Below are 26,725 nucleotides of genomic sequence, written 5' to 3'. Positions count from 1 at the left end.
CCCTCTTTTTGTCTCCGCCCAAATCTCGCCAAAAACCACTGCTGCAGCACGTCCGTCACCCGGCATTGGGCTTGCATAATCTCCCTCCCACCACCCCCCCGCTGCACTTTCATCCGCAAACTCATCCGCATGCATGGTTCTCCAAGAAATGATCGCCTCATGGGCTGCGGGGGGAACTGCGCTCCCCGTGCCGATGCACGGCTGTCACTTCAGCCAGCCATGCACAGCGAAGAAAATGGAATACCCACCCCCTTCGCCCTGGCCTGCTCCTGTCCACCGCTCCTGTCTGCCTGCCGACCATTTGGGGGCTCTTTGTTGTCCCTCTCGCAGACCGCCCGCCCTTGTCGCCAATGCCGGCCTTCGGGTCCTTCCTTGCGGCATTTTGCAGAAGTGGCCACGTCGAGCCAATCTCTTTGGCCGCGGTCCTGCGTCGCCTCACCGCTGAAGCCGTCGTTGGATAGGCCCGCCAACGGGTTTGACAGAACACAAAAACGGTCGTCCAGGGACCAAGCTGTTTCCGGGTCCATAGGGCTGAGCCGCATAGACATCCTCTGTCGTGAAACCCCATGCATTTCTTGTTTGCTTTTTCCCGTCCCATGTGTCGACCCTACCTTTCCCCCCTCCCACTCCATCCCCAAGACTACCAGCTCCAGACCCGCTCCAGAACTGCAAATCTTTTGCTCCGAGGCACCGGCAATCTTGCTGACCTCCCAGGGAGCGCTCCAGATGACGACATGACCTCCGCATAATTGCGGCAAAAGCAAAACTGCTCCTGCAAATGCTCCTTGCGAGACCACACCTCGCCCCGGCAAACGTCCTCTCGGGAATACCGACTCTCTGGAAATGCTACGAGATCGATCTGGCATATCTGCAGTTGCAGGCCGGGGCCGCCAGCCACGACATGGATGATTCTCGATCCTCGGGTCTGGAGCCATGTCTTCAGCTGGAGGGGTTAGCCGCCTCCTGCCGCCGGTAAGAACAAGCACCCAGCTCTTTTCAGCACACCTGCACGGGCTCGCTTTGTTCCTTGCGCCGAATCGTCTTGCCTGTCCCGGTCTGCCGCCGTTGCTATCCAATGAAAAGAGTCCGGACGAGGCCAGGGGACAGCGGCATGGCTGACGACATAATGCCTCAATCGGGGCCTAGCGGCTCGGGGGGCGACTTGGTAGGCGGCAACCGTGGACAAGATGTGTCGAGCAGGTCGTGCCAAGCGCCGAGGAGTATTCCCGCGTGTTGTTTGGGTATCATAAGCCTTTCTCTTGCACCGGAGGCTCTGTCAAAGCACATTTGTTGGCCTCTCGACATGGGCGCACGAGTGCGCGCGCGCGCTGCCTACTCCGCTTCGGAGATGTCTTCCCCGCTCGAGCATCGACTTGCCCATGAGGAAACATCGTCAGTTGCTCAGCAGAAACCCACCGTGGATCGTGATTCCACTGCTCGTACTGATCAATGCCAACGTCAAGCAGTCTCTGGCAGTCGCAGACTCCGCCATTCGTACGCGTCATCGACATCATCTGCTGGTGGTTCGGCCAACTCGAGGGAGGGCATCAAGTCTGCCCATAGTCCGGGGCGTCGGCTCTCCCGCTCCTATTTCGATTGTCTGAAGAATCCAAAATTAGCACATGGCCATGTTCCTCGACCCGACCCGGAGATGACTATGTCGAGCCTTGGAGGTGCCTTAAAATGTCCCGTGCGCTGCGAGGCCAAGTGCCGCGAAGGGGCGATAAGCGATTTGACCAGAGTACGATCAGGTAAAAGGTGCAGCAGCTGTCAATCATGCCGTCGCAGCTGCAGATGAACAACCGGGAGGGTCTCCGAAAACCCCTTTACGACCTGCGCGAGAACGGCGTGTGCTGAAATTTTCTCTTCTCCCCCGCAGATTGTGGCAATCATGCGTCTTGCATAAAAGATCGACAGCACAACGATAGCCCGCGGGCAGCTTATGTTGGCTGATGATAATCTGCAGACCTCACCTCGCGTCCTCGGGCCGTTGAAAATCTACAATCTCTTTTCCAATATCTTGAAGGAGAAAATCCTTTGACGCTTGCATCCCACAGGCAACTGGGCCGACGCGAGCTTGATGACGAACAGCTCGAAAGGCGGAAAATATTTTGTGCAGCAACCGAGATTAGGGCAAAACGGGTTTCATGTTGTCATTTCAACGTCCAGTCTGGGAGTTGACGTAGGTGTCTTTTCATTTTAAGTCGTGTCGTCCACCTAGCTTGCCTGTGATTACTCCGGTCGAGATTCTTTGGTCATGTACGGCTGTCAAGCTTGCCGGCATCTCCATTTCCGAGTGACAAATGTCTCCGCAAGGGTAAACGGTCTCCGAAGCGCTGATGCCGAAATCTTCCGCAGACTGGCATACGCCGAGGTTGGAAAGACTTTTTTTTGTTGGGACAGAGTCCTAAGTTGCTCGAGACTTCGCAAAGAGAGGACTTTTCACCAGCCGGCCATGGAATTGACTGCTCGCAATGACCGGACAAGAGCAAGACCCCCTTTCTGGACAGAGACTCAGACCACTGAAAGGAGCTGAAGCACAGCCGACACTGACCCTGGCGGAGTTGCTACTTGCCTGTGCACGTAGCGGGCGGGAGCATCAACGGGCGGGTGATCGAAGGCTTCCAGGGCGCGGCATGGTGCGTCAGCACGATCCTCTACCCGCGGTTCCGTGCTGAACGAGGGGCCATGGCGGCTGGCCAGAGCAACGGCCAGGAAATATTTTACGCGAACATTATGCTGCAAGTGCTGCAGGGTGAATAGGTGAAGGCTGCCGACAAGGAAGACAGGTAGGTAGCCGGCGTCGATGCAAGGCAATGACAAGATGGGTTGGGTGAGGGCAGGCTCGCTCTGACATCTGCTGGACTTGGGTTCAGCACTCGTCTGACATGCACGCCCGAGGAGTAGGGCAATCTGCTAAAAATTTTGGCGCGATGCAGACAAGATTGGCTGCCGGTATTTGGGGCATGAATGAGACCATGTTGGATCGGCGCCATGGTCGTTGTTTCGAACCGGTTCGGGGGCCTGGACGGCGTCTGGACACGCAGACGATTGGCAAAAAGGCCGCGGAAGACGCAAGAGTTGGCGGGCTCGACATTTGGGCGTGATGCAGTCGTGAGGTGGTGAGGTGGTGCATTTGGTGTGGCGAGCAAAGCCAATTGAAAGCCGTCGGCCGCTGGCTGGCGCCAAGAAATGGAACCGAAAAGCTCAGATCGGGCGTTGACGGCAGAGTTGAACTTCACGCTCCCGGAGTCCTAGCAGCCACCGCAGCTCCAACCCACCCCCTCCCACCTCCATCTCCTCCTCTTCATCCCAGCCGAAATGTCTTTCGCTGCCTCTCGCGCCGTGCTGAGGCACTCTCGCTTTGCCGTGCGACGCGCCCCCTTCCGCAACGCCTCGACGACCTCCGAGGCCGCCAACGCCGCAAAGGACAAGGCTTCTCAAGCTTCCTCCAAGGCTACCGAGGGCCTCTCGCGCGCCACTGCCTCTTCCGGCGCTGCTCTCTCCAAGGCCACCGAGTATGGCTCTGCTCTGCTGCAACGCCTGAGCGCCGTGGGTGGCAGGACCGCAAAGGTCGTTGGATTTGTCCAATGTAAGTGCGCCCCAATTTCCGGTGCCAATCGCCATGCCAAACACATTTCCGGCGCTTCGACTCTGGCCTTGATGGACTGCAGCGCACGTTGGAGCCATTGGCCGTCATCTTGGGTCGGCTGCCGTTTGCTCATCAACATCCACTCGCCCGAGACCCCGTTCAACCCTGGCGCATCAGGAATGGCTTGATGACCAATGGACGACATGGCTAACATTCGAAATAGCTCTCATTCCTCCTACTGTCTACTACTCCAAGGTCGTCCTCGAGCTCGGCAAGATCGTCTTCGAGACCCGCAAGATGAGCCCTCCGTAAGCGCCAAGTCTTGAAACGAAATGCTTCTTGATCATTTCGGTACTCATACAGTTTAATCAGATCCGCGGACGTCTTCCAAAAGTACTACCAGTCCCTCCTTTCTTCGCTGAAGAACCCCAGCTCGGGCGCGGTCAAGCCCTCCAACATCCTGGGCAGGTTGAGGAACATGAGCACGGCTGAGTACACCTCGGCGGGTATCGTTGCGGCTGAGGTTGTTGGATTCTTCACCGTTGGTGAGATGATTGGCAGGATGAAGCTCATCGGCTACCGGTCGAGCGCTTCCCACCACCACTAAGCGGTCCCTCGAGACGCTCGGACGGCATGTCAGGAACAGGGGAATGTCAAGACTAGGGGGTGAAGCGATGGACACTGCGGACGGGAGCCCAATGTGACAAGTAGGTGGATTTTTTACCCTAAAAGCAGTAGAGTGATGGCCATTCTAGAGAAGCGTTTGTCCCACGGGGCAAGACTGTACCACATGCACATATGCTGCTTCTAGATTAAGTTTTTGTTTCCTTTGTACGCTAGGTAGCAGGCAATGCATTTCAATTGGATTTGAATCATGGCCAGGCGGGCAGGGAAGCTTTGGTGGAATTTTGAGGGCACGTGACACCGCTCCTGTCGGGGAAAATGGAATTTTTGTGATGCGGAACTTCCGCGGACCTTCCGCCGCGCCTCCAACTTTTACCTCAACGGCATGCGCCTCGCTACATAACGACAGTCCTGAAAGCGCTGAGAGCATCTGCACAGCATACCGACAGCATGGACTTCCTCAAAATCCTGTCAAGAGGCACAAGCGTTTCCAAAGGCGCCGCAAAAGCCACGCCAACCCAACAGACGCCGTCGAGCGGCGCAACGTCAAACCCACAACTCTTTGGACTCGACACAGCCACTCAAACCGCCCAGGACCCTACAAAGACTGGCAGCAAGAAGCGCAAGCGCACGCGGGCAGCTGTAACGCCTGCGATAGACCTACCTCCCGAGCTCGACTTTTTCGGCGACGCGAATCATGCGAAAACCGTCGGAACGGAAGAAGCTGACGACCAAAAGGCTGATGAGGGCACGGACAATGTGGAAAAAGTAGAGGAAGTAAAAGATAATTCTCAGCCGCTGGACGAAGAGGAGTGCAAGCGCATACTGCGATCGCACAAGGTCAAAATCACCGTGCTGGAAGACTACAACAAGGCCAAGCAAGAACACATGGATGCGGAGCGGAAATCCAAGAAGCGCAAAAAGTCAAAAGAGTCGGTGGAGGCACCTCCAAAGAAAAAGTCAAAGGACCAGCTGTACCCAGAACCCTTGACATCTTTCAAGCAGCTGCGCAGTCGTCATGGCATCTCGCGGCGGTTGGCCGAGAATATCGAGGCCCAAGGGTACACGATGCCGACTGAGGTACAACTGGCGAGCTTACCTTTGCTGCTTCATGGGACTGCCCCGGAAAGCAATGGGATTGACTTGCTGACGGTTGCGCCTACCGGCAGCGGCAAGACGCTGGCGTTCCTCATCCCACTTCTACACTCGTTGCTGCACCAGAGGCATGACCAGGAAAGCAAATTGGGTAAGAATGGAATCCAGGCCATCGTTTTGGCGCCGACGAAAGAGCTTGCCAGCCAAATTGCCAACGAGGGGCGGAAGATGAGTCTCAATACGGGGGTCAAAGTGTCACTCATGCGCAAAGGCATGGAGGTCGTTGAGGAGGATGCTGAGCAAGACGAGGTGTCTGAAAATTTCAAGGCCAGTGCCAGCGACAGCGATTCCGGATCCGAGGATGAGAGTGCCCCCAAGTCCGCGAGACGGAAGCGAGGTCAGCTGGTCAAGTCCGATATTATTGTCTCTACTCCACTCGCTCTGCTGCATGCGCTCAAGCAGTCGAACGGAAGCGTTGCCCCCCTCAAGTCTGCCAGGCACCTGGTTCTGGACGAGGCCGATGTCCTGCTCGACCCCCTGTTCCGCGAACAAACCCTCGACATCTGGAACGCCCTCACAAACCCCCATCTCCGCGTCAGTCTTTGGTCCGCAACAATGGGCTCGAGCATCGAAGAACTCGCAGTCAACACCATCAACTCGCGCTGGTCCTCGATCGCCTCCGAGGCTGTCACCCGGCCCAATCTAATCCGCCTCATTGTCGGCCTCAAGGATTCCGCAGTCCCCAACATCCACCACCAGCTCACCTATGCTGCCACGGAACAGGGCAAACTGCTTGCCGTCCGGCAGCTCCTCCACCCCACAGCCCCCCGCAGCCTCGATCCAGCCGATACGCCCTCGCTGCGGCCACCATTCCTCATCTTCACGCAAACCATCCCGCGCGCCCAAGCCCTCCACTCGGAGCTACAATACGACATCCCCCCGGAGGCGGGCGGCTCGTCGCGCATCGCCGTGCTGCATTCGTCGCTGTCATCAAAGCAGCGCGACAGCGTCATGACGCGGTTCCGGCGCGGCGAGGTATGGGTGCTCATCACGACGGACCTGCTGGCGCGCGGCGTCGACTTCCGCGGCATCAACGGCGTCGTCAACTACGACGCGCCGACGTCGGGCGCCGCCTACGTGCACCGCGTCGGGCGGACGGGCCGCGCCGGCCGTGCCGGTGGCGTTGCCGTCACTCTCTACACCGAGGAGGATATCCCCTACATCAAGAACATTGCCAACGTCATTCGCCGCGCCGAACAGGTGCGTGGCGTCGACGAGCAGAACAGCTGCGTCAAGCAGTGGTTGCTCGACGCGCTGCCGACCCCTAGCAAGCGCGACAAGAAGGAGCTCAAGCGCCGCGGTGTCGAAGCGCGCCGGGCCGGCGTCGAGGGCGAGCGCACGCGCGGCAAGTGGCGCACGCAGATCAGCACGCGCAGCGGGTTTGAGAAGCGCTCTGAGCGCAACCGTAGGGAGGCGGTGGAGGCTAGTAAAAAGAGGAAGATTGAAGGGAAGGGAGACGCGGACGCGGGCAGTGGGAGCGAGTTTGGTGGGTTCGATTAGCAGGGCACGAACGTGCCGATGGTTGGCTCTTTTGTGCAGTGTAGATATTTGGAGTATACGTGTACTTGACACGATCTTCAAGGGTGTCTGTAAATGAAAGTCAATCAATGTGAAGCACTGCTCTCCACCCGCCAGCAAGCAAGCTTGAAAGTGAAGAGGACCTATCGATGTGCCTGAAGTACTGCTACCGACTGTCCGTCCAATCAAGGAACTATTTCTCCCGTGTGTACCACTTAACAATGCCATTGTTTCTTGATGCTGTGATTGTCGTTGTATATCTTACCGCTGTCGTATTTCCTCCGTGTCCTCTTACTTTCCCGTTCTTAGCACGTGCGTGGGTGTGCTTTGAAACTGAACAGTAAGCCGAAGCGGAATCGGGTTGAGCGCGAAGAAAGAAGATTTGTGTGGGGAATTTTTCACCCTTCCACGGAGAATGATAAATGGACCAGACAGAGATGAGTGATTGCAAGCATGAAGAAGCTTGTTAACTACAACAGCACGCAATACAGCCATGCCCGCCGCCGCTGTGGGTGTCGAAAGAATCGACGATGTAATGCCTGGAACTGCGCCTGCACAGAGGGAGCATTCGTCCATGGATGCAGATCTTGAAATCACAGAGCTGTCATTTGCTACTGCCCTCTCCACAGAAAAAATTGAAAAGCGTGGCGCAATTATTGCAAATTATGCGGCATAATAGGTGACAAGCACAAGCAGACAAAAACAGGAAAAAGCAAACAATGGACTAGCTATGCGTGATGAATTTGTCAAGGTTGACGAGCTTCGCAGACGGTCTCGTAATATACATAGACAAGTAGATAACGGATGGATGGATGGATGGATGGATGAATGGATGGATGAATTGATGAGTAGACGGACAGATGGACAGACACCCTCGCTCTCACTCACTATCCCACCCGCGCCGTCTGCCCTAGCCCCTGCTGTATATCCTCCTTTCACTCGTCCATCCATCCACCTGCAACAAATACATGTACATCATAAGGTATAAGCCTGCCCAAGTCCATCTCCGCCCATCTCCTTCTTTAGCATGCGGCGTAGCATACCATGACCCACCAGCCGGCCACTCTGCCTTGCCAGGAAAGCCGTGCCGTGCCATGCAACACCACGCCGCAGACCACAGACGAGCAAATGGGCGGCGGGCACACTTGTCGTCAGTGAGCCAGCAAAGCTACTCCTGGGATCTTCTTTTCCGCCGAGCCCTGTCAAATGATGCAGATCCACGTCGTGCCTTTTCCGTTGTTTCTTCAATCATCTCTTCAATTCCCTACCTCGCAAAGACTCGCCCATTCAGATTGCCAAAATGCGTCATCGTCCTCATCGTCTCAATGCCAGAATACCAAATACTCAAAAGCATGTCCATCAACGCTTTCTCGTCCGAAAGAAAACAAAGAGCCGGGGTAAATAGTGAGGAAAGAAGCGGAGACAGTTTGCAGAAGACGGAGAAGTATCACCACGACGCCGTCTACAATTGCAGACATGTTTCGGATGGCCTGGAAGCACCGGGCCAAGATCCTTAAGTCAGAAGACGACAACAGTGTGAATGACGTGGGGCCGTAGAAGAGCTCCGTAGCCTGGCCTAAACGCCCAGGATAAATGACCGACGCTCTTTATTCGTCAGTGAGACAGACATATAGGTATTAAGCAGAGAAAGTGCGAAAGGTCGATTTTGCAGACCGGCAGGCTAATTGGTCTGCTCATGCACCAATTCAGGGAGACAAGGAAGAAAGTGAAAATGCCAATCGGGCAAGAACGAAGAAAAGACGAGGCTAGAAGCGCAGTATTGGCCAGACAGCAGATGCGTTTAATCAGCCTTGATGGCGCTGTCGAAGCAGAGTTAGTACTGAGTTACTCCCGTAATAATGACTCAGTGTGGTCGACGTACCCATATATTTTACGCACAAACATGTACGCGGCAAGGAAGCCAATGGAGCCCGTCAGCAGGCCGTAGACCAGACACGCCAGGAAGCTGTATGCAAAGAAGAGCATGCTTGACACAAAGCCCGTGATATGCAAACGCACGACGTAGAACCAGATGCAGGCGAGGAAGACCCAGAGGGCCGACGCGCCGCCGACGAAGAAGGAATTCCACCACCAGTGGTAGTTCTACAAAGCATGTTAGAGAAGTAAAGGTGAAGGAACAAATGGACTCACCTCATTGCAAAGTTGCGTGTAAGTGGCCACAATGGTAATTTCGATGACGGTGACGAAGAGGATCAGACAAACCGCTGCAAGAAAGCCGTAGACGTAGTAGTACCCGCTCTTGTCTTGCCAGAGGCTCTTGAAAATGAAAAGCAGCTCGATGAAGATGACTGCAAAAGGGAGGAAACCAGCCGCCAAAACCGCCTGCAAGCTCCTGTTGTAAAAGGGCTGCGGCGGAATCTGGCGAGGAATGGTGTTAGTCTTGACAGGGTGGGTCCATGCTCCGACGCGCTCGAAACCGTACCAGCTGCCAGCATACACGAGCGGGAGCTGAATCAGCAGCCAGAGCGCAAGCAGAGCGATCAATGTGCCAAATGGAATCGCAGTACTCGACGACTGTGCCCAGACGAACAAGTTGAGGATGAAGACGGTCACGAAGAGAAGTCCAGGAATAAGCGTGCCGGTAATGATGACGTTTTTCTTCCAGCGCTGTCCGCCGAACGTCCTGTAGATGCGAGCCGAAAAGTATCCAGAAAAGATTCCGGCGAAGATGAAGAGTCCGATTCCAACGCTGAGGAAACCCCCGCGGAAGCTGGGGTTCAAGACGCCAACGGCACTCAGAATGAGCAATCCCACCGCCATGAAGACGAGCTGAGAGCCGGACCCAACCAGGGGAGCCAAGAGGCCGCCATACGGCGGAGGTCTAAAAACGTCTGCGTGCACCAGCTTCCATCCAGTGACATCCTCCATGGGCTCATCGTCTTCGGAAATATCGGCATCGCCGTCAACGTCGTCGATCTGTTCCAAGAGTCCGCTCTTCTCTGGCAGCTTTTTCGGCTTGGGACTCCGGGTGCGCCTGAGAATAGGCTTCTCTAGGTCGTCCTTGCGGCCTTTCAGGTCGCTGCGAATCGTCCGGGCGAAGATGACGGCGACAACGCCGGTCAGAACAGCAGAAATCAGAATCGAGTTGATGATGGCAATCCAGTGGATCTTGGAGCTGTCTTCTTGGTTGACAAAATACATGTCCCAGCGATTCTGCCATTCGAGCTTGTCGTCCTCGCGGAAGTATACCGAGTAGGTGTAGGGAATGGTTAGGGTAGCATTGTCGTCAATTTCCTCATCCTCGGGCATGTAAGACGAGTCGGCGTAGCGAGTTTGCAGCTCAGTCTTGTTGGGCGACATGTGCAGCTCCAAACCCTTTTCCACGGCGTGCATGTTTTTAGGCATGCCATTCTTGTCGCGGTTGCCAGCCTCGATGCTCTTGGTGTAGACTTCGAATCCCACAATAACCTTCTTTCCACGCTCGCCGTCCTTGCCCGGCGCTGGACGGTAGCGGATGACCAAGGTGACGTGGTTGTTGATGTAGTATTTGGGCTTGCCGGTCGCGCGGTCAAAGTCCTCGTAGCCCATCTTGAAGCCCGCGGCGTAGTACTTGCGCGACTTGTCGGTGGTGACGAAGCTGGTAGCGCCGGGAAGGTTGTCCACGATCCACTCTGCAACGTAGCCGTCCTTGACGATTTCCCTAGCCTTTTCCAGCCCGTGCTTGTCTACCTTTTTGCTGCAGAGGTATCGAACTTCTTCGTCGACGCCCATGACGAGCTCATAGTCGGAGAGCACTATTCGGTCACCGCGGAGGACTTCTCCCAGGTTCAGCGAAAGGGTGGCGCCACCATGGGAACCGGCAGAGCGGCGGCCGGTCGGGGGGCAGGTAAAGGGGAGCTCGGAGTAGGCATACTGGAGCTGGGTGTTGTCCGAGTAGACCTTGTTCACGAAAAGCGGTATGGCCTCGCCGTCGGAGTAGCTTTTGATGGACCAGCCTACGCGGGGGTTAGTGAGCGAGGGTTGCGCGGCGTGGGTTACACGGACCTGGGATGTAGAAGGCTTGGGCGAGGTTGGCGAAGATGGCGAGGAGCGCCAGCAGGCGAGGGAACCGGACGTCTGCGTGCATGGTCATGAAGCGACTGCAGCAGAGTCTAGCGCAGAGGAGCGTGGGTTGTAGGTTCGAGGATTGATGTCAGAAACGGGGTTGACAGCGGGTCCTGGCTGGCGAGGCGTAAGACGGAGGCGGCAGGATGCGGAGGCGGCAATGTGGCTACAGCACACAGATACGGGCATGCAGCGATAATGGAAAAAGCCCGAGGGTGAAGATCAACGAGAGACGTGTACGAAGCGAGGATGGAAAGCGAGCGAGGGGAGGCAAGCGAGCGAACGAACGAACGACGGAGAGACTGGGCTGAGGGCAAGCTGGGATGGGATGGGATAGGATGGGAGAAGTCTATCTCCCTCAGGTCAGGTTGAGATTGGGCGGAGCAGCGGGAATGTCGCAGCACGGGGCGCTTGGCTGCGAGTCCGGTCTGGGCGCAGGGGAGCGGGCATTCCAGTGCTGGCGCTTCAGGATAAATTCGTGGTGTTGAGATTCGAATCATCTCGTCGCGAACGAGAATAGAAACGGGCGCCCGCTTCTCCGCATCGGATCCTCGCCCACGCCCGTCGTCGCGGCGTCGTCATTCGATCACCACGCCCATTGCCCTCGGCGGTCTCGGTCGCAGGGATCCCCATCCCCACCTCACCCACTACGCATCAAACCGAGAGCAAATCAGATTCCATTGCTCAACGACATACTAATCTTCAAAATCAAAATCCGAAAACCAAAGGAGCGTCCTTCCCACCACCTCAAAACCCTGCTGCCCCTGATTGCCTTGCAACTCTCGACTTTCGCTTACAAGATACCAAGAAGGCCGTCAAGAAGGTCAGCCACGCCGTTCAGAAGCCCGCCCAGAATGTTGTTGAGCGCAATCAACGTGCCATCGACGAGTCCATTCAGGACCACGACCAGTTGATCGTTGAAGCCGAGGACCGTGGTCAAAAGCGCGCTCAGGGTCGCCGCAAGAGTTCGGACCACCGTGGCCAGTGTCCCAGTAGCTACGGCCCATCAGCATCAGCAGCCATCACGCATCCACATTTCGACATTGGCCTGTCACTTACTAAGGTTCAGAATGGTCGACACGGCGCTCAGGGCGTTGAAGACTTCCGTGACGATTTCTGCAACGGCCGCTGCAAGGGTGTTGATCGCGTCACCGGTCTGGCGAGCCCTGAGCTTCGCGACAGCTGCGCCCGTGAGCCCGTTCTTAAGCTCTCCAAGTTCCGTGTTGAGGTCCTGGAGAAGGACTTGGATCTCCGTCACGGCTGCAGACCTGTCCAATGTGTTCTCCTTGACGGATTGAACCTTGGCCTCTGTCATGTTGTCAGTCCATGCTTCTGTTTCTTCTCATCCACACCAGGGTACATGTCAAACACATACGGATCGCTGCAGATGTCTTCTTGATGGCGGGGACGGCGTTAGTGACGACTGGAATCGCGTTGTCAACGACATCGCGCTTCTCAATGACCGCCGTGTCAACGGCAGCCCCAGGAGCAGGGGCGGCAAGAGCGCCAGCGAAGATGCCGGCAAAGGCGAAGAGGGAGATGAACGAGACCTTCATTGTGATGGTGGATGAGAAGAAGACGTGAAGAACGACTGTCTGAAGAGCTGGCTGTTAAAGCGAAGGTATCCAAGGATGCTGATGGGGATCTGATCTGCTAGATGAAGAACCCCAACTCTACGTCCCAGTCCTCCCTTTATACCTTCTGGTGTCGTCATCTTCCTCCTCGTCCTCCTCATCTTTTCTTCTGAGACCTCTTCTCTCTCTCTTCCCCCGCTGTTGTCCCAATCACCACTGCGAAAAGTCACTGGGCCAGTCCTTTCCTTCGCTTCGTTCGACGCCAGCCCAGCCAGCTAGCCAGCCAGCAGTCGTACCTTGTCCACCTCCACCACCATATACAAGCGATCACGATGTCATCGGGTGGAGTGTGAGTGAGCAAAAGCGCGCAAGTGGGTCCATCGATCACTTCCACCACAAACAGATTCACTCATTCGCTAGGAGCATACTCCGCCGAGCCTCACTCCGCGACCAAAGGAGAAGGTCGAACAAAGTCCATACAGCCCGCCTCGGCGTGCACAGCCAAAAGAGAGGAGGCGCCATTGGCCGTGTCTGGCACAACAAGAAAAAGAAGACAGTTCTCGAAAAAATCGCAAGCCGTCCTACCACACTGACCCCACACACCTACACACTGGGATACTACGAGGCAATGGCTTGGCCCTGCGAAGCGACCCATACTCAGCCTCGCCTCGGCATGCACATCCGGCCATCAAAAGCAAAAAAGACCCACCACGATTGGTCACGTATGTGCAAAGAGAGGACGAAAAGGCTGCCCGGCTAGGTACCATTTGGTCCTCCTTGAAGAACCGCATGCCGTCCCATCACACCAACCCCACATGTTCCCACACCAGTAGGTACCCGAGCGGGTGGCATTGCCGTGGTAAGGTTCCTTTTTTCGATGGGGCCGAGGGCAGCCTGCGCTAGCTGCATCAGGCAATTACATTGTTCTGCGAGGCGACCCGAGCCATTATTGGTTGTCGACCACGAGCCTCATAGCTGCTGCTGCATGTCTTGAACCTCACAAAGTGACATAGTTAGGTGTACACATACACAAACAGGTAGAGGAAGTGAAATAGCTTCCCATGTCAGTCACTATGTCGTCTATGGCTTTTCTTCCTGTTTACTTTCCTTGCCTGCAATGCTATCATCATCGTCATCATCACCAAAACGTCTCCACTCCCGCAAGAGAAGCCAAGACGAGACAGTCGCAGCGGCAAGTGCAGGGTAGCATCACGGCCAACCAATTCCACGCACGAGCTAACAGCGAGGGCGTCGGCCCCCACCCATCCGGTGTCATGGCCAAAGACCCAAGACAAAAAAAAAAAAAAAAAAGACGTAGGTTTGTATGTACCTCAGCAGAGCCAAGAGGAATGCATGCATCTTTTTGATTTGCAAAAATCTGTACCTCATTCTTCGTCATCGTCATCGCCAAAGAAAGACTCAAGGACGCCTTGGTATTCCCTCCCTGGTCCGAGCCCGCCGGGCCGCCCGCGTGGTTGGGTACATGTAGGGTTGAGATGGATGGATAGTTCGCTGATTCGTCTGGTTTGGTTTGGTTTGTCTGATTGTCAATGAAAAACACCTCAACCCACACCAAGGTACCCAACCCACCTACCGTACCTACTCGCCAATACGCCAGCCAGCCAGCCAACCAGCCAGACTAGACAGCTTGAGAAACAAAACGCCGCCGCGCCGCCGCCGTCGCCGCGTGCTTTACAATGGAAGAAAGGAGGGTGGCAAGCATGTCATTCAGAGTCGTGATGCCGTCATTCCAAGTTCTCAACCACGACCCACAGAAGGCCCTCGAGATGAACCCCTCCGTACGGGAGGTCGGCGTAGTCGCCGCCACCACGCTGCTGCTGACCCCCTCCTCCTCCTTCTCCCCCCCAATACTCGGGCCCTACGCCATGTTTCTCGTTGGCGCCTCTCCTCGCGGCCCACCGGTCTCTTCGCTCCTCCCTCCTGCCCTCTCTCCAAAGACGCCTCGCCTCCCTCCACTCCGCCTTGAGCTTGTCCTTCTCAACGCGCCAGGCCGCACGCTGCTCGGCGCGCAGGGCCCTCCTCTGCTCACGAGGGAGGCCCTTGAGCTCCTTGCGCGCCGCACGATTCGCCGCACGGCTCTGGCGCCACTCGTCCTTGAGGGCGCGCATTTGGGAGCGCTTGTCGCGGCGGCGACTCTCTGCAGCAGCGCGCGCCGACTCGGCCGCGACGACGGCCTTGACGCGCTCCTTTTCAATCTCGTCGCGCGAGCGCTTGCCCTTGCGCAGCGCCTCGGTCGCGTCGTCTTCAATCTCCTTCATCCGCCGCAGGAACTCGACTTCGATCGAGTCTTGCTCGGCCTCGGTGTCCCACTCGTCGTCGCTGCTGCCGGCGTCGCTGCGTCCCTCGTCGTCGCTGTTGCGCCCGTCGTAGCTCGCGCTGTACACGCTGCTGCTTGCGTCGTTGTGGGCATCGCCGTTAGTCGTGGCGGATACAGGCGTTTGCATGCTCGGCGTGTACCAGCCAAAGTCCTCGGGTGGCATGTCGGGCGTCTGAAGCCCGTGGTCCTCTCTTCGCATGTCATTCACCGACACAGAACGCAGCGGCATGGTCCTGCTGGGGCCCCAGCCCGTCTCGCTGGCTCCGCGCCGATGGCCCGGTTGATAAGGATAGTTGGTGGCCCTCATGGCCGGATGATGTTGACCCAGGTTCAAGCTCTGCACGCGGCCGCCGGCTCGACCGCCTCTGGCTTCTCCCCATCCCGCTTTTCGCCATTCCCCGAAGCCGCCGTTGCCGTACCCGTAGCCCAATCCCGCGCCGAGGCCAATGCCGCCCAGGCGTCGCTTTTCTTGGAGCTCCCTGTTCCATGCGACGGCGCGCTTGCCGAAATCGCTGGCATACTCCTCGCAGCGCTTGCTGAATTGCTGGCCCCAGTCTTCCCACTTTTTGCTGTAATCAGTGCCCCACTGCGTCCAGCTCTGCGCCCAGGGCGGGACAGGTTGTCCTTCGATGTCATTGTTGTTGTTATTGATGTTGATGTTGCCGCTGCTGCTGCTGCTGCTGCTCCGGCTCTTACTCCCGTTACCTTTGGCACCAGATTTGTGGATGCTGCTGTTGCTGCGGTGCAGCAAAGGAACCAGCGGTGGAAGAGGTCCCGCCGTGGGGAATGGCACGCAGGGGAAAGGCCCTGGCCGAGGGAACGGCCCTGGACAGAAGCGTGTTCGCGAGGCCTGGGCGCGCGCGGCAAAGGTTGCGGCACGCTGGACCGCACAAGGCAGATTGCCCAAGGCGCCGGGGAGCGGTGGGAGCGGCCGGTGTGCCAGGGAAAATTTCGGGGGCATACCACGTTTTGGGGGCACAGGGGGCAGAGATTTGGACAAAGCGGTGGACGAGGGCGGCGTATTCAAAGATCTTTTGGACGATGAGGATGAGGTGCTGGGGGCAAGAGAGGCAGTCTCTTGCCGCTCATCCTTTTTCGCAGCCGCCGCAGCGATTTCTTCCTCCTCCTCCTCCTCAATCAACGCGGCCCATTGCCGCGCTTCTGCCTTTTCATCCGCGTACTGGGCCGCTGCTTCAGGAGGCAGGTCAGGGAGAGGATCTGTGGGAAGATCTTCCCAGATCAGTGGCTCGACCCACGGGTCCAGCATCTCGACGCGCTCGCCCTCGCTTGCCCCCGGTCGCAGCACGTCGCGAAGCAGCGCATTGCGCAGGCCGACGCGGCTCTCATTGATGCGCAGCGCGCCCAACAAGCCCTCCATGTCGACGATGCGCACCATGAGTCCGCGTGGGGCGAAGAAGACGGCATTGGCCCGCGCAAGGTACGTTTCCATGAGGTGCCATGTTGCGTCCTCATCGTAGTCGGGCCATTGCAGCGACGAAAACACCGTCGTCAGACCCTTGAGGAATGCCAGGAATAGTGCTGCCCGGATGCCAAAAGCCTCGAGGGTCGGCGCATATGAAGGGAAAAAGGCGAGGGTGCCTGCGCGTTCGACATGGGACTGGAACTGCGGAATTGCTATCGGTCGTGGTAACCGTGCGGAAGGCATCGATTCTAAATTGCTCGTATTGTGCAGTGGGTGCGTAAAGCGTAACGCCCGGTCGAGTATGTCTTCCTCGGCCGACTGTTGGATTTCAAACGGCGGCGGATCGTCTCCTTGGTATGATTGGGATGATTGGGGTCGCGGCCTTGGGCGCGGGGTCCTCGAGCGTTCATCTTGCAGGTTGTTGTGGATGCTGAGTCGGTTCAAGGTAAGGCGGTTGGCGGCATGGTCTTCGAATGGTGGTGGTGGTGGGGGCGGCAGCTCAAGGTGCTCCTCGCGGCCCAGGTCGCCAACGCGGCTCACAATGGCCTCAACCTGGACTTGTTCATAGCTCGGCGGAAGGTCCTCGAAGCGCGGGCCTCCAGGACTTGTGAGTGGTGTGTGAAGGTCCCTTCCAACCTCAGTCTCGACATCCGAAGTGTCCGAATCGACGTCTGGTATTGAGGATTCCTGGTAGGCGAGCGAGCTGGCGAAGGAGGCGGCGCGAGTGGAGCGAGCTTGAGAGCGACGAGGAAGACGGAGCGGCTGCGGTTGGTAATAGGCACTCATGGTCCTGGGTATCGTCGTCGGTACCGGAGAGTGGTTTCGACAGGAAATGAGCAGTGCCAGATGGTACGTGAGCAGTGACGTTGGATTTAGGTGGGCGAAGCAGCCATGGTGGTCGCGGGGAGGGTTTGGGGGTGCCAATGGTCCAACGCTGGCGCAGTGTCGCGGATATGGGCCAGGCACGAATTGTTGCCTAGCGCGGCCCCCAGCGGAGGTCCCAGGTCCCGTCGACATGAGGTGCTCACATGCTGCCGGATGCTCGGAGGCCCATGATGCCACCAAAGCCACGCCTCAGCCGCCGAACCCTTTCCCTGCGCCTCGTTCCACCGCCCAATCACGTCGCCTGCTGTACATGACGTCGAATCCTTCCTCCGACGGCCTCGCGTCTCTAGCGACACTTGTCGATTGGCGCTTCGTCCCGAAAGTGTCGAGAGACACAGTCGCCGGGACCAATGAGGGAAACCAGTTGTGCTCAGGACAAACCCCTCTCGCGTATGCGCTCTACAAATTGGGAGGATCGAAGATCGAAACGGGAGCTGTAACCAGAGTTTGCATAACTCGATCAAGACCAAGCGAAGACGGCGACAAGCATCAATGCCTCGTCCATGAGGCCCATGACCATGAAAACAGCCTCGCCAAGTGCTCAGTTTGTGCTTGGTGGCGCATTGCGCATGTCGACGTGCGCAGATTCAAATCCGAATTGGAAGCCAAGCCGTCGAAAATGGACGCGCCGTGTCGTGCACGTTCTCTCCAGATGGCAGCGCGCGTCGCCTTGACCATCTGGCCGTGGCTCAAACGGTTCTGCGGCAAGGTTTCGCACTTGACTGAAAGCGACCCCAAGCAGAGACACAATCATGTTTCGAAATGTCTCCGGACATGCCGATGAATAATTCACAATTCGGGTGGCCGAGCAGAAAAATTCGGAAGCAGAGGCCGGCGAGCCATGCGGGCTTTCGGGAGGGTTCGTGTACCGGTAGGGCTGAAGTGGCTGCACTCTGCAACGGCTTCAAGTCAGCGACGACGGAGTTTCTGAGGTTGGAAGACGGCGACGCACCTGGACTGCATGGTTGGAGTGGTGGGCGATCGAAGATCAAAACACGGCAAGGCAAAGGCACAGAGTTCAGAGAAAATTCTTTCTTGATTGCGGACTGCTACATTGAAACAAAAACCAAAAGGAATCAAAGCCTGTCAGACGTCCACCAGCGCCCACTCAGACGGGACGACCGAAGTCGAAGAACCGCCAGAGTTGAGATCATTTCCACGGCGGCCGAAGCCGCCGTACATGCCATCACTCTAGGGCGCCGGGGATTGCAGTCATCAGCCAGGTTGGAGATTCTGTGGCTCTTGTAAGGAGCTCAGAAGAAGGCGTTTACTATAGAAATGATTCCATCTGCAAGGAAGGCTGTTAGTTGCTGCTGTCGTTGTCTTCATCGTCATCAACGTTAGGGGGAAGGACATACGAAGTAAAATCGCTAGAGAAGAAAAATGAAGGGAGCCCGTACGCAAAGTTTTATGCTTCTGCGTCTGGCCCGTGCGCTACAGTCCTTAGTCAGCGTCTTAAGCGAAGGAACCACACGGACAACTTCGGGCCGGACAGTTCGGACCGGTTCCCGTCCCGTCCTCCGGCTTACCGATTCCTACGCCTGCCTGAGGACACCTATCGCTGGTTAGGTCAGCTAAGGGTTCTTTGCGTACTGGCTCCCTTCATTTTTCTTCTCTAGCGATTTTACTTCGTATGTCCTTCCCCCTAACGTTGATGACGATGAAGACAACGACAGCAGCAACTAACAGCCTTGCAGCATTCCTTCCCCGCGGTGACGAGTGGCAGCCAATTGAATTTGTCGTGTTCGAGGGGAAACGAAGCCAAAAGCCATGCTGTCGCTGGCGGCCCGTTAAGCGAGACACCTGGTGGTGGGAGTCTGCGCACCATTTGATGCCATTACAGGTGCACGTCAGTCCTTCTTGCTGCCAGCTACCGCGACGCAAGACAACTCATTTATGAGTAATTGCCGCTCACCAGCGATGAAAATACAATCATGGCGGCCAAAAAAGCAGTGAAAAGGCGCACAACTACTCCTGATCTCGAAGATCAACTTGAAACAGGTCATGATAAGAGCCACAAGAAGAGCCACAAGAAGCTCAAGAACGAGCAAGAGGTGAAGGAGAAAGAAGATGAAAAGAAGAGGAAGAAGGAACAGGCCCTACTTGAGGACGACAAGGAAGTCGACAAGTTGTATACGGCCCTGGCAACTCAACAAAATGCACCACAACAGCCAACCTACTTCAACGATGACAAGATGTGGAGGACATACAACAAAACAAGGCGCGAAAAAGCCGACTGGCAGACGTGGACTTCTTGATCGTATTGCCGTCTTCGCAGCACAAGAAGATGCGAAGAAGAGTTCAGAAACCATCTGAAAGAGCGTCATATCGGAAGTAAAGGAATCGGAAATAAAAGAAACCAAAGGTTGCGCACACAATCCCAAAGCTCTGCGAAACAGGGCTTGAATGCTCCCGATCACTACTCTCATAGACTCCTGAATGCTCCCGAGCTCCCTACCAATGTCGTGTGCGCCACGATTTTTTCGACCAAGCCTCAGTTGTACTAAGGGAGAACTTACAGGCGCTTCCAACCAGGGACGAATAGGCACGTGGAAGACTTCTCCTCCCAACCCAAGTGCTGCTCAATCAACATCAGATGCTCTTCAGCAGCAGCTTCTTGGCGAGTTCCTCTCGCGCCTTGCTGAACTCCTTCTCGCCAATTTCGCCGCTCTCTTGCTTTAACTCTGGATGGTAATGCACGAAATCCTGGGTCCGTTCCGCCCCAGGACCACCAGACCTCAGGCACCCAGGCACTTCAGCACGTCACGTCAGGCAATCGGGCGCTTCAACTCATGAGAATTCTATCGCATTGCTTCTTCTACGTCTGATTCTCTACGAAACTCACAATCTCGGTGCAGGAAATGAAAAAACTCAACGCCCGGGGAATCTCGACAAATCTCCGAATCCACTCCTTGGCGTCCCTACCGTCAATGCTCAAGAAAACTCAATCAATCGTCCTCGTGCCCTTGGGGGACACGGCCCGCTCCTCTCGAGCGGAAGAGTTCTGGGTGCGCTTGGCACGAAACGGGTCGGTCATGGAGGCGTTGGGGTTGTGCGGGACGTCCCACTTACCCCAGTACGTACGCCCTTCTGGAAGTTCCATCGCAGCCTGCTGGCTGGCTCCAGGGGTTGGGAAGCGTCTCTCGTAGAGCGCGGCTTCTCCCACCTTCGCTTTCCACATCTTGTTGCCGTAGTCGGTCGGGACGCGTTGCCAGTGCAAGATGTCCTTCGCGAGCTCCTTGCGGTAGTGCTCTACGAATTGAGCCTTCGTCTCGGCGCGCTTCTCGATTGGCACGTGTTGGTAGCGCACGTCGAAGTTGGCAAGCTCGTCCGAGACCATCAGGTCTGTTCGCAATTCGTAAGACCCTTCCATGGTTTTTTTGGTTCTTGTGGAAGCGGTGCCCCTTTCAATCCTGGGAGGGCCACGCGCTTTTGTATGCATCTGGCTAACAAGAACAATTCCATCGAATTTGAACATGGCAGCTACAGAGTAATCACGTTGTCGACATCTCTGAAACACTGATCAGAACATTTCCTGACCTTGACTTGACTCTTTTGATAAATCATGGCCAGACATTCTCTCGTACTTCATTTCATTTCACGGGAAACTTCGCATCAGAAAACCTTCGGAAGGAAAACTTGAATTGTAGGCTATAAAACGTTTCATGTCAGCGCATACGAAGACACTCCGAACCTTCTAAGAGACAAAAGAAACCAGCTCTACGCTCTCTCGTCTCTCAGCATCAAGTCTGTCTCTCTACATGACTCCACAGTCAGTCCTCTCCTGCGCAACCCAGACCGAGTTCCTCCTCGGCCTCTGCACCCTCCGCGTAGGACCCGGACGGGACGACGACGGCAACGCTGGATAAAAGGCGCTGATGGCCGCACTCGGCCCCGGCACTCTAGGACGCGGAACGACTGGGCTAGTACCAGCATAGTACCTGCCGGTGCCAGTCGAACGCCGCTGCGCGCTCGTCGCGGTAGACGCGCGCACGCGCGCGCGCTGGGGAAACCCCACCACCGTCTTCGGCGACACGGGACGCTCCAGGTCGACGACCGACGAGGGCGCATCTACAGTCTTCTTCGGGCCCCAGGGGCCTTCGTACGCAAAGTTGGGGTTCAGTCCGGCGCCGATGTAGCTCCAGTCGCACCTCTCCGGCGCAACGAGGCACTCACTGTCGTCGTTGCTGCCATCAGCACCACCGTTGTTGGAAGAAGCAGCAGAAGAAGGGGAAAGGAGAGGGTACCGTGCATCCAGCACGGCGAGCTGGCTCAGCCGCACAAACAGGGTGCGCGTCGACGGCTTGTCGATGGGCGCGATGTCATTCCAGTCCCTGCGCTGGGTCTCCCTGGCAGATTGGACGCGCAGCGTTGCGATTTCGGCTGTCAGCTTTGTGCGCATGGCGGCGACGGCGCGAGGTGACATCTCACGCGTCACCTGCTGCTGGTCGTGTGGGTTTAGGCACATGGGACCGGTGGAGAACATGTACTCATTGAGGCTTCTGGATCCCATCCTGTTCTTTGGTAAGTGTGACAGGGCTATCTGTGGATAAAGCTGAATGGGTGGATGGATGGGTTGCCTGTGTGAGTGAGTCTTGTTGGTTTTTGTTGATGATTGCTCCTTATGCAGAAGACTTGCCCTTTTATCGTGGGTAGCCCATTGCGAACAGTGGCATTGAAATGAGGGGAGGTGCTGGGGTCGTTGCTGTCGTTATTGGCAAAGATTCGAAACAATGTCTTTGTCTACGCAATCTTCGGACAACAATGCGGTGCAGTGCGCCAAAACATGAAGAAGACAATGCCTTTGTTACATTTTTGACATGGGTCGCTCTTTGTCTGCCAATCTCTCAATGTGCTTGGAGAAGGAGGAGAGGACAGAATGATAGCATGGCGAAAACGAGACGGAGTGGAAGCATGACAACTTTCTCTCCTGCGGGAACTCGGACAGGAAGCATTCAATCGCTCAACAATTATACTATATGGAACATTAAAGTGCTCAGCATCGAACTGTCGAAGCCTTCCGATTCTTCGCGAGAAGAGACATCGTCGTGGTTCGTAGTGGAGTACATGACCGCACCAGTCACGGTTTCTGCAATCAAACTCGCTCCGCATGCCTATCCCAGACACACCCGCCTTCTCACACATCTAGAAATGCAAGGATACAAAGAGTATGCAAATATCGCCACCCAAATGCTGCCGTGATTACCACATCTCACAACTCCTATCCGCTCGCATGCATTACGTCCGTCAAGAATTCTCATCATCTCTTCTCATCATTGCTAAACCGCGGCGCGCCCTCGGGCACCGGCGGGGGCGCGTAATCCCTGCGAGGGCCGTTGACAGGCGGCAAGTTGGTCGCAATCGCATCCTCATAGCTAGGCGGCGCGTCCTCGAAGCCTGAATCGCCCTGCGGCGGTGGGTAGCCGCCTTGCGGAGGCATCATGTACTGAGGAGGTGCAGATGAGGGAGAAGGCGAGGAGGGGGCGTAGTACGGGGATGCGGACATGCCCCCAGGCACAGGTTTGCGGGGCGGTATGCCATTGGGAGAGCCAGCTGCCGCTGCTGCTTTTGATGGGTCCGCCATGGCTGCCAGCAGGGCGGGCGGCGGCTCAATGCCAGAGTAGACCTTCACGGGCAAGCGCAGTGGCAGGACGATGAGCTGGTCCAAGCCGTGCTTGTAGGTTGCATATCCCAAGCCGACGCGCACTTCGAGCTCGTAGTAGCGGGATAGGTTGCATGTCTCGAATGATGGGGCCACCGTGTTGGGCAGCGGCTTCCCGCTCCAGTATTCCGGGTTGATGGGCACCTCAGTGCCTGGCACGTCTGACGGTGCGCCTAGGGGGATTGCCATGTTGGAGAAACTGGCGATGATCCAGCTATTGGATTCGGTGCGCCCTATCTCGTGCGCCCGCACTTGCGTGTAACCAATGAGCTCGATCTGGAGCATTTGCAGGTAGACCGGTTCCGTCCGCTCGTTTAGCTGCTTGACGAGCACGCGAAGGGGAAGGTCGTCGTTGAGCGTCAGGATTGCCGGGTTCGGTATGCGGGCATCGACGCTGAATCGAGGAGGTTCTCCAGGGGGAGTAGAGATGATGGGACTGGGTGGAGCGCTGCCAGATTTTTCCTTGAGTTTTCCAAGAAAGCTGCTTTTTCGCTCAGGCCCCGGGACGAGCTTTGGGTTGAACTGATGCTGGCGCCTTGCGTAAACCTCGCCGTCGGATTTCTGGGGCCTCGGTGGTTCTATGGGAAGAAAGTTGAAGTGGACAAACTAGGGCGCGGTCAGCCTAGCGCAGCGAGCATTGCCTTGCGAAACTTACGGCCCTCGGGTTCTCCTTCAACAAAGACGGGCGATTGACTGTGCATTTGACAAAGTATTTGACCTCGGCTTCACCAGGGTACCCGGTCAGCGAAGGGGGTAATGTCTGTTTGACATGGCGAGTTGGCGGTCTTGCTATCTCCAGGGTCGCAATGTTGAGTCCGCCCGTGAGGGAGTTTGTGGTGTGGCAGGCATTGTTGAAAGGAAGCTAGCTGGAGTCAGCATTTCCCATATTCGACACAATCTCGAGGTTGGTCCGACCTTGAATGCAAACGGGTACTCGTATTCTCCAAGATTCAGAGTGTACTTGTGCGACTCCCAGTCGAGGGTCTGGAGGTTTGGGGGAGGAAAAACGATGGCGGTTTTGTACAGGATCTGCGGAGCATTAGACTCGAGCGACGACAGATGCGGAGGAGCCATATCATGCCTTATGAATCTCCAGCACAGGTCGCTGTTGTTTGTTCGGGTAGTCGGGCCTAGGCGGTGGAATGAGCCTTGTCCTGCTCTCGCCTTCAAGCTTGACGACGATGGACGAGACGGTGGTGTTGCTTGTTGCGCGCAAGAGCACGCGACCGGTGATGGTGTCGAGGTTCGTGTAGTGCGGCGGCGGCTGGTCGAGGAGAATGGAGACGAGCATGGTGGAGAAGAATGACGTTGATGGGCGGAGCAAGGGAACTGAGGTGCCTGTGATTTATCGGAGCATGAAGGCGCCGAATGGCTTACTCATGACACGCGGAGGGAAGCGGGAGCGAGCGACGCTGGAGAAATGTCTGTCGACTTGGTGCTCGGAGGGCCAAACGCGCGCTGCGCCATGCAATGACGTCCGGGCATGGCCGGCCGGTACATGTGGTGTTGAAGGCCGCCACCATCAGGCTGAGGTCGGGTGGGCTGCCGCGAAACCCTGCACAGCCGCCTCGGCGCGTACCGCAACTGACCACCATCGCCTTCTCCTTCTCCTTCTCCGCAAACCTGCATTTCGCGATCAAAATCAAATCCGCACAGGACTCAATCGAAATCCAATGCGCAGCTTCCAAAGCCGCGTGAGACAAAGGCCTGACTGAGAGTCTGAGACCCGCGGTGCAAGTCTCACGCTTCCTCAATTTGTACGAGCTCTTATCATGCCTTGATTGAACTCGACTACCTATGTAATGATTTACAAATGGCCATGATGACAGATGTACAGCAACGCCTCCACGTTATCTTCAAGCCGTGCCGTGAATGACTTGCATGCCCTGGGAGTTATTCGTGATCAGACAACATTGGGCGCTAACAACCATTTCAAAGGCGTCTTCGGGTTCGGTATCGGTACACCATTTTGAACCCTGAGCCATGGGCCAGAATCGTGATAGCATCCCGTCCTGTCATCGGTTAAATGTCAGGCTGATGTGCCGTGCCTTAGCCCACAGCGTTGACAAAGCCGACCAAAAGCTTCTTTGCGTCGCGGCCCGCGAATGCTGAACTCCTCGGCTCTAACGTGTTCTGGAAGGTTGAGATCCGGGGAGTGTCAAAGCAGCCTGAAGTGCCTTGTCAGGTTTGACGGGATGGCGTACGGGGAGGCGTACGGGATGGCGTGGCGGGTTATGGTACTTGCTTACAAAACTTCACTCCCTGTAAATAGCGGCACGATTTCACGAGGCCATAGAGAGCGTGGTAGATATCCCACTTGTTTCCAAGAGCTTGACCCTCCGATGAAAACGCTGGCGTTGGTAAGGGAAGAAGGCGGAAGAAATCTAATGTTACACGCTCTTTTGAGAGTGCAATAATCGATGATCTCCATGTCATGTTCGGACAAGCCCATCAATCAAAGTGGTCTACACGGGCGCTGTCTGTTGTTGCGCTGCTTGTGCGTAAGTCTCCGCAAGCGCACCTGATTTGGGCAAGAATTCACCAGGATGGCTGACGCCGGTTCTGCGGATACCAGCTGGAAGTTGAGCGTCATGCTGCCGTAGAAGCTTTAGTTGGAAATTGCGATGCTCCCCGCGGATGGAAACTTTCATTGTCATCACACCACGCCTTAAATAAGCAGGCGAAATTTCTTCTTTCGACACTTGAGGGTCCGGATTGGTTGTCCATCTCGAATTAAGTACGCGCCAGCGTGAAAGAGATGACTATTGAATCCAAGGCTTTGGGCTTGTCTGTCAGAACGCTCATATCGTCCTAGAGCTATTTTGTGTCGACTGAGAAAAGTGAGCATTCGCCGAGAGTCAATCGGGTGATTTGCGAATCGCGGTGATTGCACATCACATCGTTGCGAGGTGCCACTTGTTGGGTAGAACTGACGCACAATTTGTGCTGCCATATTGTAGAAACTGTGTCCACATCATTCCAAGACGATAGCAAGAAACCCGCGTCCGGCCTCTCATAACCCAGAAGCTCGCAACAAGACCAAAAAAGTCCATTCAACACCTTTCGCCCTGTGCGTCTCGACGGCGCAATTCTCCGGGCTTGCCCTCAAAATACTTGTTCAGGGGAATATCAATGACACTACCTGGATACTGATTACATTTAGCAGAGTTGCCATTCTGCTCCAGGCTGTCGCAGTGGAAAAACTGTTCACTGAAACTGATCTTGGCTTCGTATCGTTTTTGAGGACCGCACCTGTTGTTGTAGTCGTGAGTAATATGATTTAACAGAAGGGCAGGAGCCTTTTTCTTACGGAATGCTTTGAGTGTCGTTCAGGTAGATGAGGAAGTTTTGACCTGGACTTCCTCCCACAGTTGTAGTGACTTCGCTCCCAGGGTCCTTGCTTTCACATTTACCCACGTCGTAGGGCTGGAATTGGGGAGGCGAAGTGATCGAGGATGGTGCCTTGCCAGCGCAGTGAGCAATGTCTTTGCCCGTGTCTTTCTCCTTCACGTCGAAGGATGTCTCAATGACGATACCGAGAGACCAGTAGGCGTAGAAGTTCGATACTGTGTACTGCAGAGTTGGTGGAGCGCCGCTATCCTGGGCGGCGGCAGTTGAGGCCGCGAGCAGACCAAGTCCAGTAGTGATGATGTGACGCATGATGAGTATTGATGTTGAAGCAGGGCTCAGGTGGTAGAGTCGTGCAACCACGGAGGTGAGAAGTGCGAAGCGGATGAGGCCTGGTGGTTTATACAAAGTACCATCCAAGTTTGGGGGAGCGGTTGACTTTGTACTTAAACAACATATCCGGCGTCTGTCGGGTTACATGTCGCCCAGGATGACCCAACCGGGTCCAAAAAAATACGGGTCTGCCGAGAGGCAATTGCAG

The 26,725-nt window shown here is 56.1% G+C and overlaps 11 protein-coding genes across 11 annotated transcripts; 4 read left to right on the top strand and 7 right to left on the bottom strand.

Annotated features, from left to right (window-relative positions):
- Positions 1 to 144: 144 nt before the first annotated feature.
- On the bottom strand, positions 145 to 1,157 carry J3D65DRAFT_262055 (uncharacterized protein). The gene has a single exon (XM_066794886.1). It carries the CDS (start codon positions 933 to 935, stop codon positions 210 to 212), a length of 726 nt encoding a protein of 241 aa, XP_066657906.1. The 5' UTR covers positions 936 to 1,157; the 3' UTR covers positions 145 to 209.
- Positions 1,127 to 1,857, top strand: J3D65DRAFT_601072 (uncharacterized protein; the record flags this gene model as incomplete). The annotated part of the gene is made up of 2 exons (XM_066798007.1): positions 1,127 to 1,741; positions 1,789 to 1,857. 2 exons carry the CDS (start codon positions 1,127 to 1,129, stop codon positions 1,855 to 1,857), a joined length of 684 nt encoding a protein of 227 aa, XP_066657905.1.
- Positions 1,858 to 3,190: 1,333 nt separating this feature from the next.
- Positions 3,191 to 4,528, top strand: J3D65DRAFT_617063 (putative mitochondrial F1F0-ATP synthase g subunit). The gene is made up of 3 exons (XM_066799520.1): positions 3,191 to 3,592; positions 3,816 to 3,900; positions 3,965 to 4,528. Exons 1-3 carry the CDS (start codon positions 3,322 to 3,324, stop codon positions 4,197 to 4,199), a joined length of 591 nt encoding a protein of 196 aa, XP_066657904.1. The 5' UTR covers positions 3,191 to 3,321; the 3' UTR covers positions 4,200 to 4,528.
- A 51-nt stretch (positions 4,529 to 4,579) lies between these two features.
- Positions 4,580 to 6,996, top strand: J3D65DRAFT_617061 (ATP-dependent RNA helicase-like protein rok1). Its single transcript, XM_066799519.1, has one exon. It carries the CDS (start codon positions 4,667 to 4,669, stop codon positions 6,869 to 6,871), a length of 2,205 nt encoding a protein of 734 aa, XP_066657903.1. The 5' UTR covers positions 4,580 to 4,666; the 3' UTR covers positions 6,872 to 6,996.
- A 1,738-nt stretch (positions 6,997 to 8,734) lies between these two features.
- On the bottom strand, positions 8,735 to 10,976 carry J3D65DRAFT_644752 (endomembrane protein 70; the record flags this gene model as incomplete). The annotated part of the gene is made up of 3 exons (XM_066802169.1): positions 8,735 to 8,992; positions 9,041 to 10,845; positions 10,895 to 10,976. The coding sequence occupies 3 exons, from the start codon at positions 10,974 to 10,976 to the stop codon at positions 8,735 to 8,737; spliced, it is 2,145 nt and encodes a 714-aa protein (XP_066657902.1).
- A 656-nt stretch (positions 10,977 to 11,632) lies between these two features.
- Positions 11,633 to 12,602, bottom strand: J3D65DRAFT_617057 (uncharacterized protein). Its single transcript, XM_066799518.1, has 3 exons — positions 12,330 to 12,602; positions 12,014 to 12,262; positions 11,633 to 11,950 (listed from the first exon to the last, which is right to left on the bottom strand). The coding sequence occupies exons 1-3, from the start codon at positions 12,508 to 12,510 to the stop codon at positions 11,748 to 11,750; spliced, it is 633 nt and encodes a 210-aa protein (XP_066657901.1). The 5' UTR covers positions 12,511 to 12,602; the 3' UTR covers positions 11,633 to 11,747.
- A 1,219-nt stretch (positions 12,603 to 13,821) lies between these two features.
- J3D65DRAFT_617052 (uncharacterized protein) lies at positions 13,822 to 17,636 on the bottom strand. The gene has a single exon (XM_066799517.1). The coding sequence runs from the start codon at positions 17,304 to 17,306 to the stop codon at positions 14,274 to 14,276; it is 3,033 nt and encodes a 1,010-aa protein (XP_066657900.1). The 5' UTR covers positions 17,307 to 17,636; the 3' UTR covers positions 13,822 to 14,273.
- Positions 17,637 to 19,819: 2,183 nt separating this feature from the next.
- Positions 19,820 to 20,814, top strand: J3D65DRAFT_261865 (uncharacterized protein). Its single transcript, XM_066794884.1, has 2 exons — positions 19,820 to 20,250; positions 20,301 to 20,814. Exons 1-2 carry the CDS (start codon positions 20,036 to 20,038, stop codon positions 20,695 to 20,697), a joined length of 612 nt encoding a protein of 203 aa, XP_066657899.1. The 5' UTR covers positions 19,820 to 20,035; the 3' UTR covers positions 20,698 to 20,814.
- Positions 20,815 to 20,931: 117 nt separating this feature from the next.
- Positions 20,932 to 21,687, bottom strand: J3D65DRAFT_601064 (uncharacterized protein; the record flags this gene model as incomplete). Its single annotated transcript, XM_066798006.1, has 1 exon — positions 20,932 to 21,687. The coding sequence occupies one exon, from the start codon at positions 21,685 to 21,687 to the stop codon at positions 20,932 to 20,934; it is 756 nt and encodes a 251-aa protein (XP_066657898.1).
- Positions 21,688 to 22,042: 355 nt separating this feature from the next.
- On the bottom strand, positions 22,043 to 24,342 carry J3D65DRAFT_617046 (uncharacterized protein). The gene is made up of 4 exons (XM_066799516.1): positions 23,918 to 24,342; positions 23,752 to 23,865; positions 23,492 to 23,698; positions 22,043 to 23,442 (listed from the first exon to the last, which is right to left on the bottom strand). The coding sequence occupies exons 1-4, from the start codon at positions 24,125 to 24,127 to the stop codon at positions 22,435 to 22,437; spliced, it is 1,539 nt and encodes a 512-aa protein (XP_066657897.1). The 5' UTR covers positions 24,128 to 24,342; the 3' UTR covers positions 22,043 to 22,434.
- A 1,547-nt stretch (positions 24,343 to 25,889) lies between these two features.
- Positions 25,890 to 26,496, bottom strand: J3D65DRAFT_665701 (uncharacterized protein; the record flags this gene model as incomplete). Its single annotated transcript, XM_066802859.1, has 2 exons — positions 25,890 to 26,088; positions 26,147 to 26,496. The coding sequence occupies 2 exons, from the start codon at positions 26,494 to 26,496 to the stop codon at positions 25,890 to 25,892; spliced, it is 549 nt and encodes a 182-aa protein (XP_066657896.1).
- Between the last annotated feature and the right edge of the window lie 229 nt (positions 26,497 to 26,725).

This window comes from Phyllosticta citribraziliensis (genome assembly GCF_038025025.1).
Source record: "Phyllosticta citribraziliensis strain CPC 17464 chromosome Unknown J3D65scaffold_3, whole genome shotgun sequence".
NCBI classification, from domain to species: domain Eukaryota; kingdom Fungi; phylum Ascomycota; class Dothideomycetes; order Botryosphaeriales; family Phyllostictaceae; genus Phyllosticta; species Phyllosticta citribraziliensis.
The sequence above is the reverse complement of the archived record's forward strand: the minus strand, read 5'-3'. Positions and strand labels throughout refer to the sequence as shown.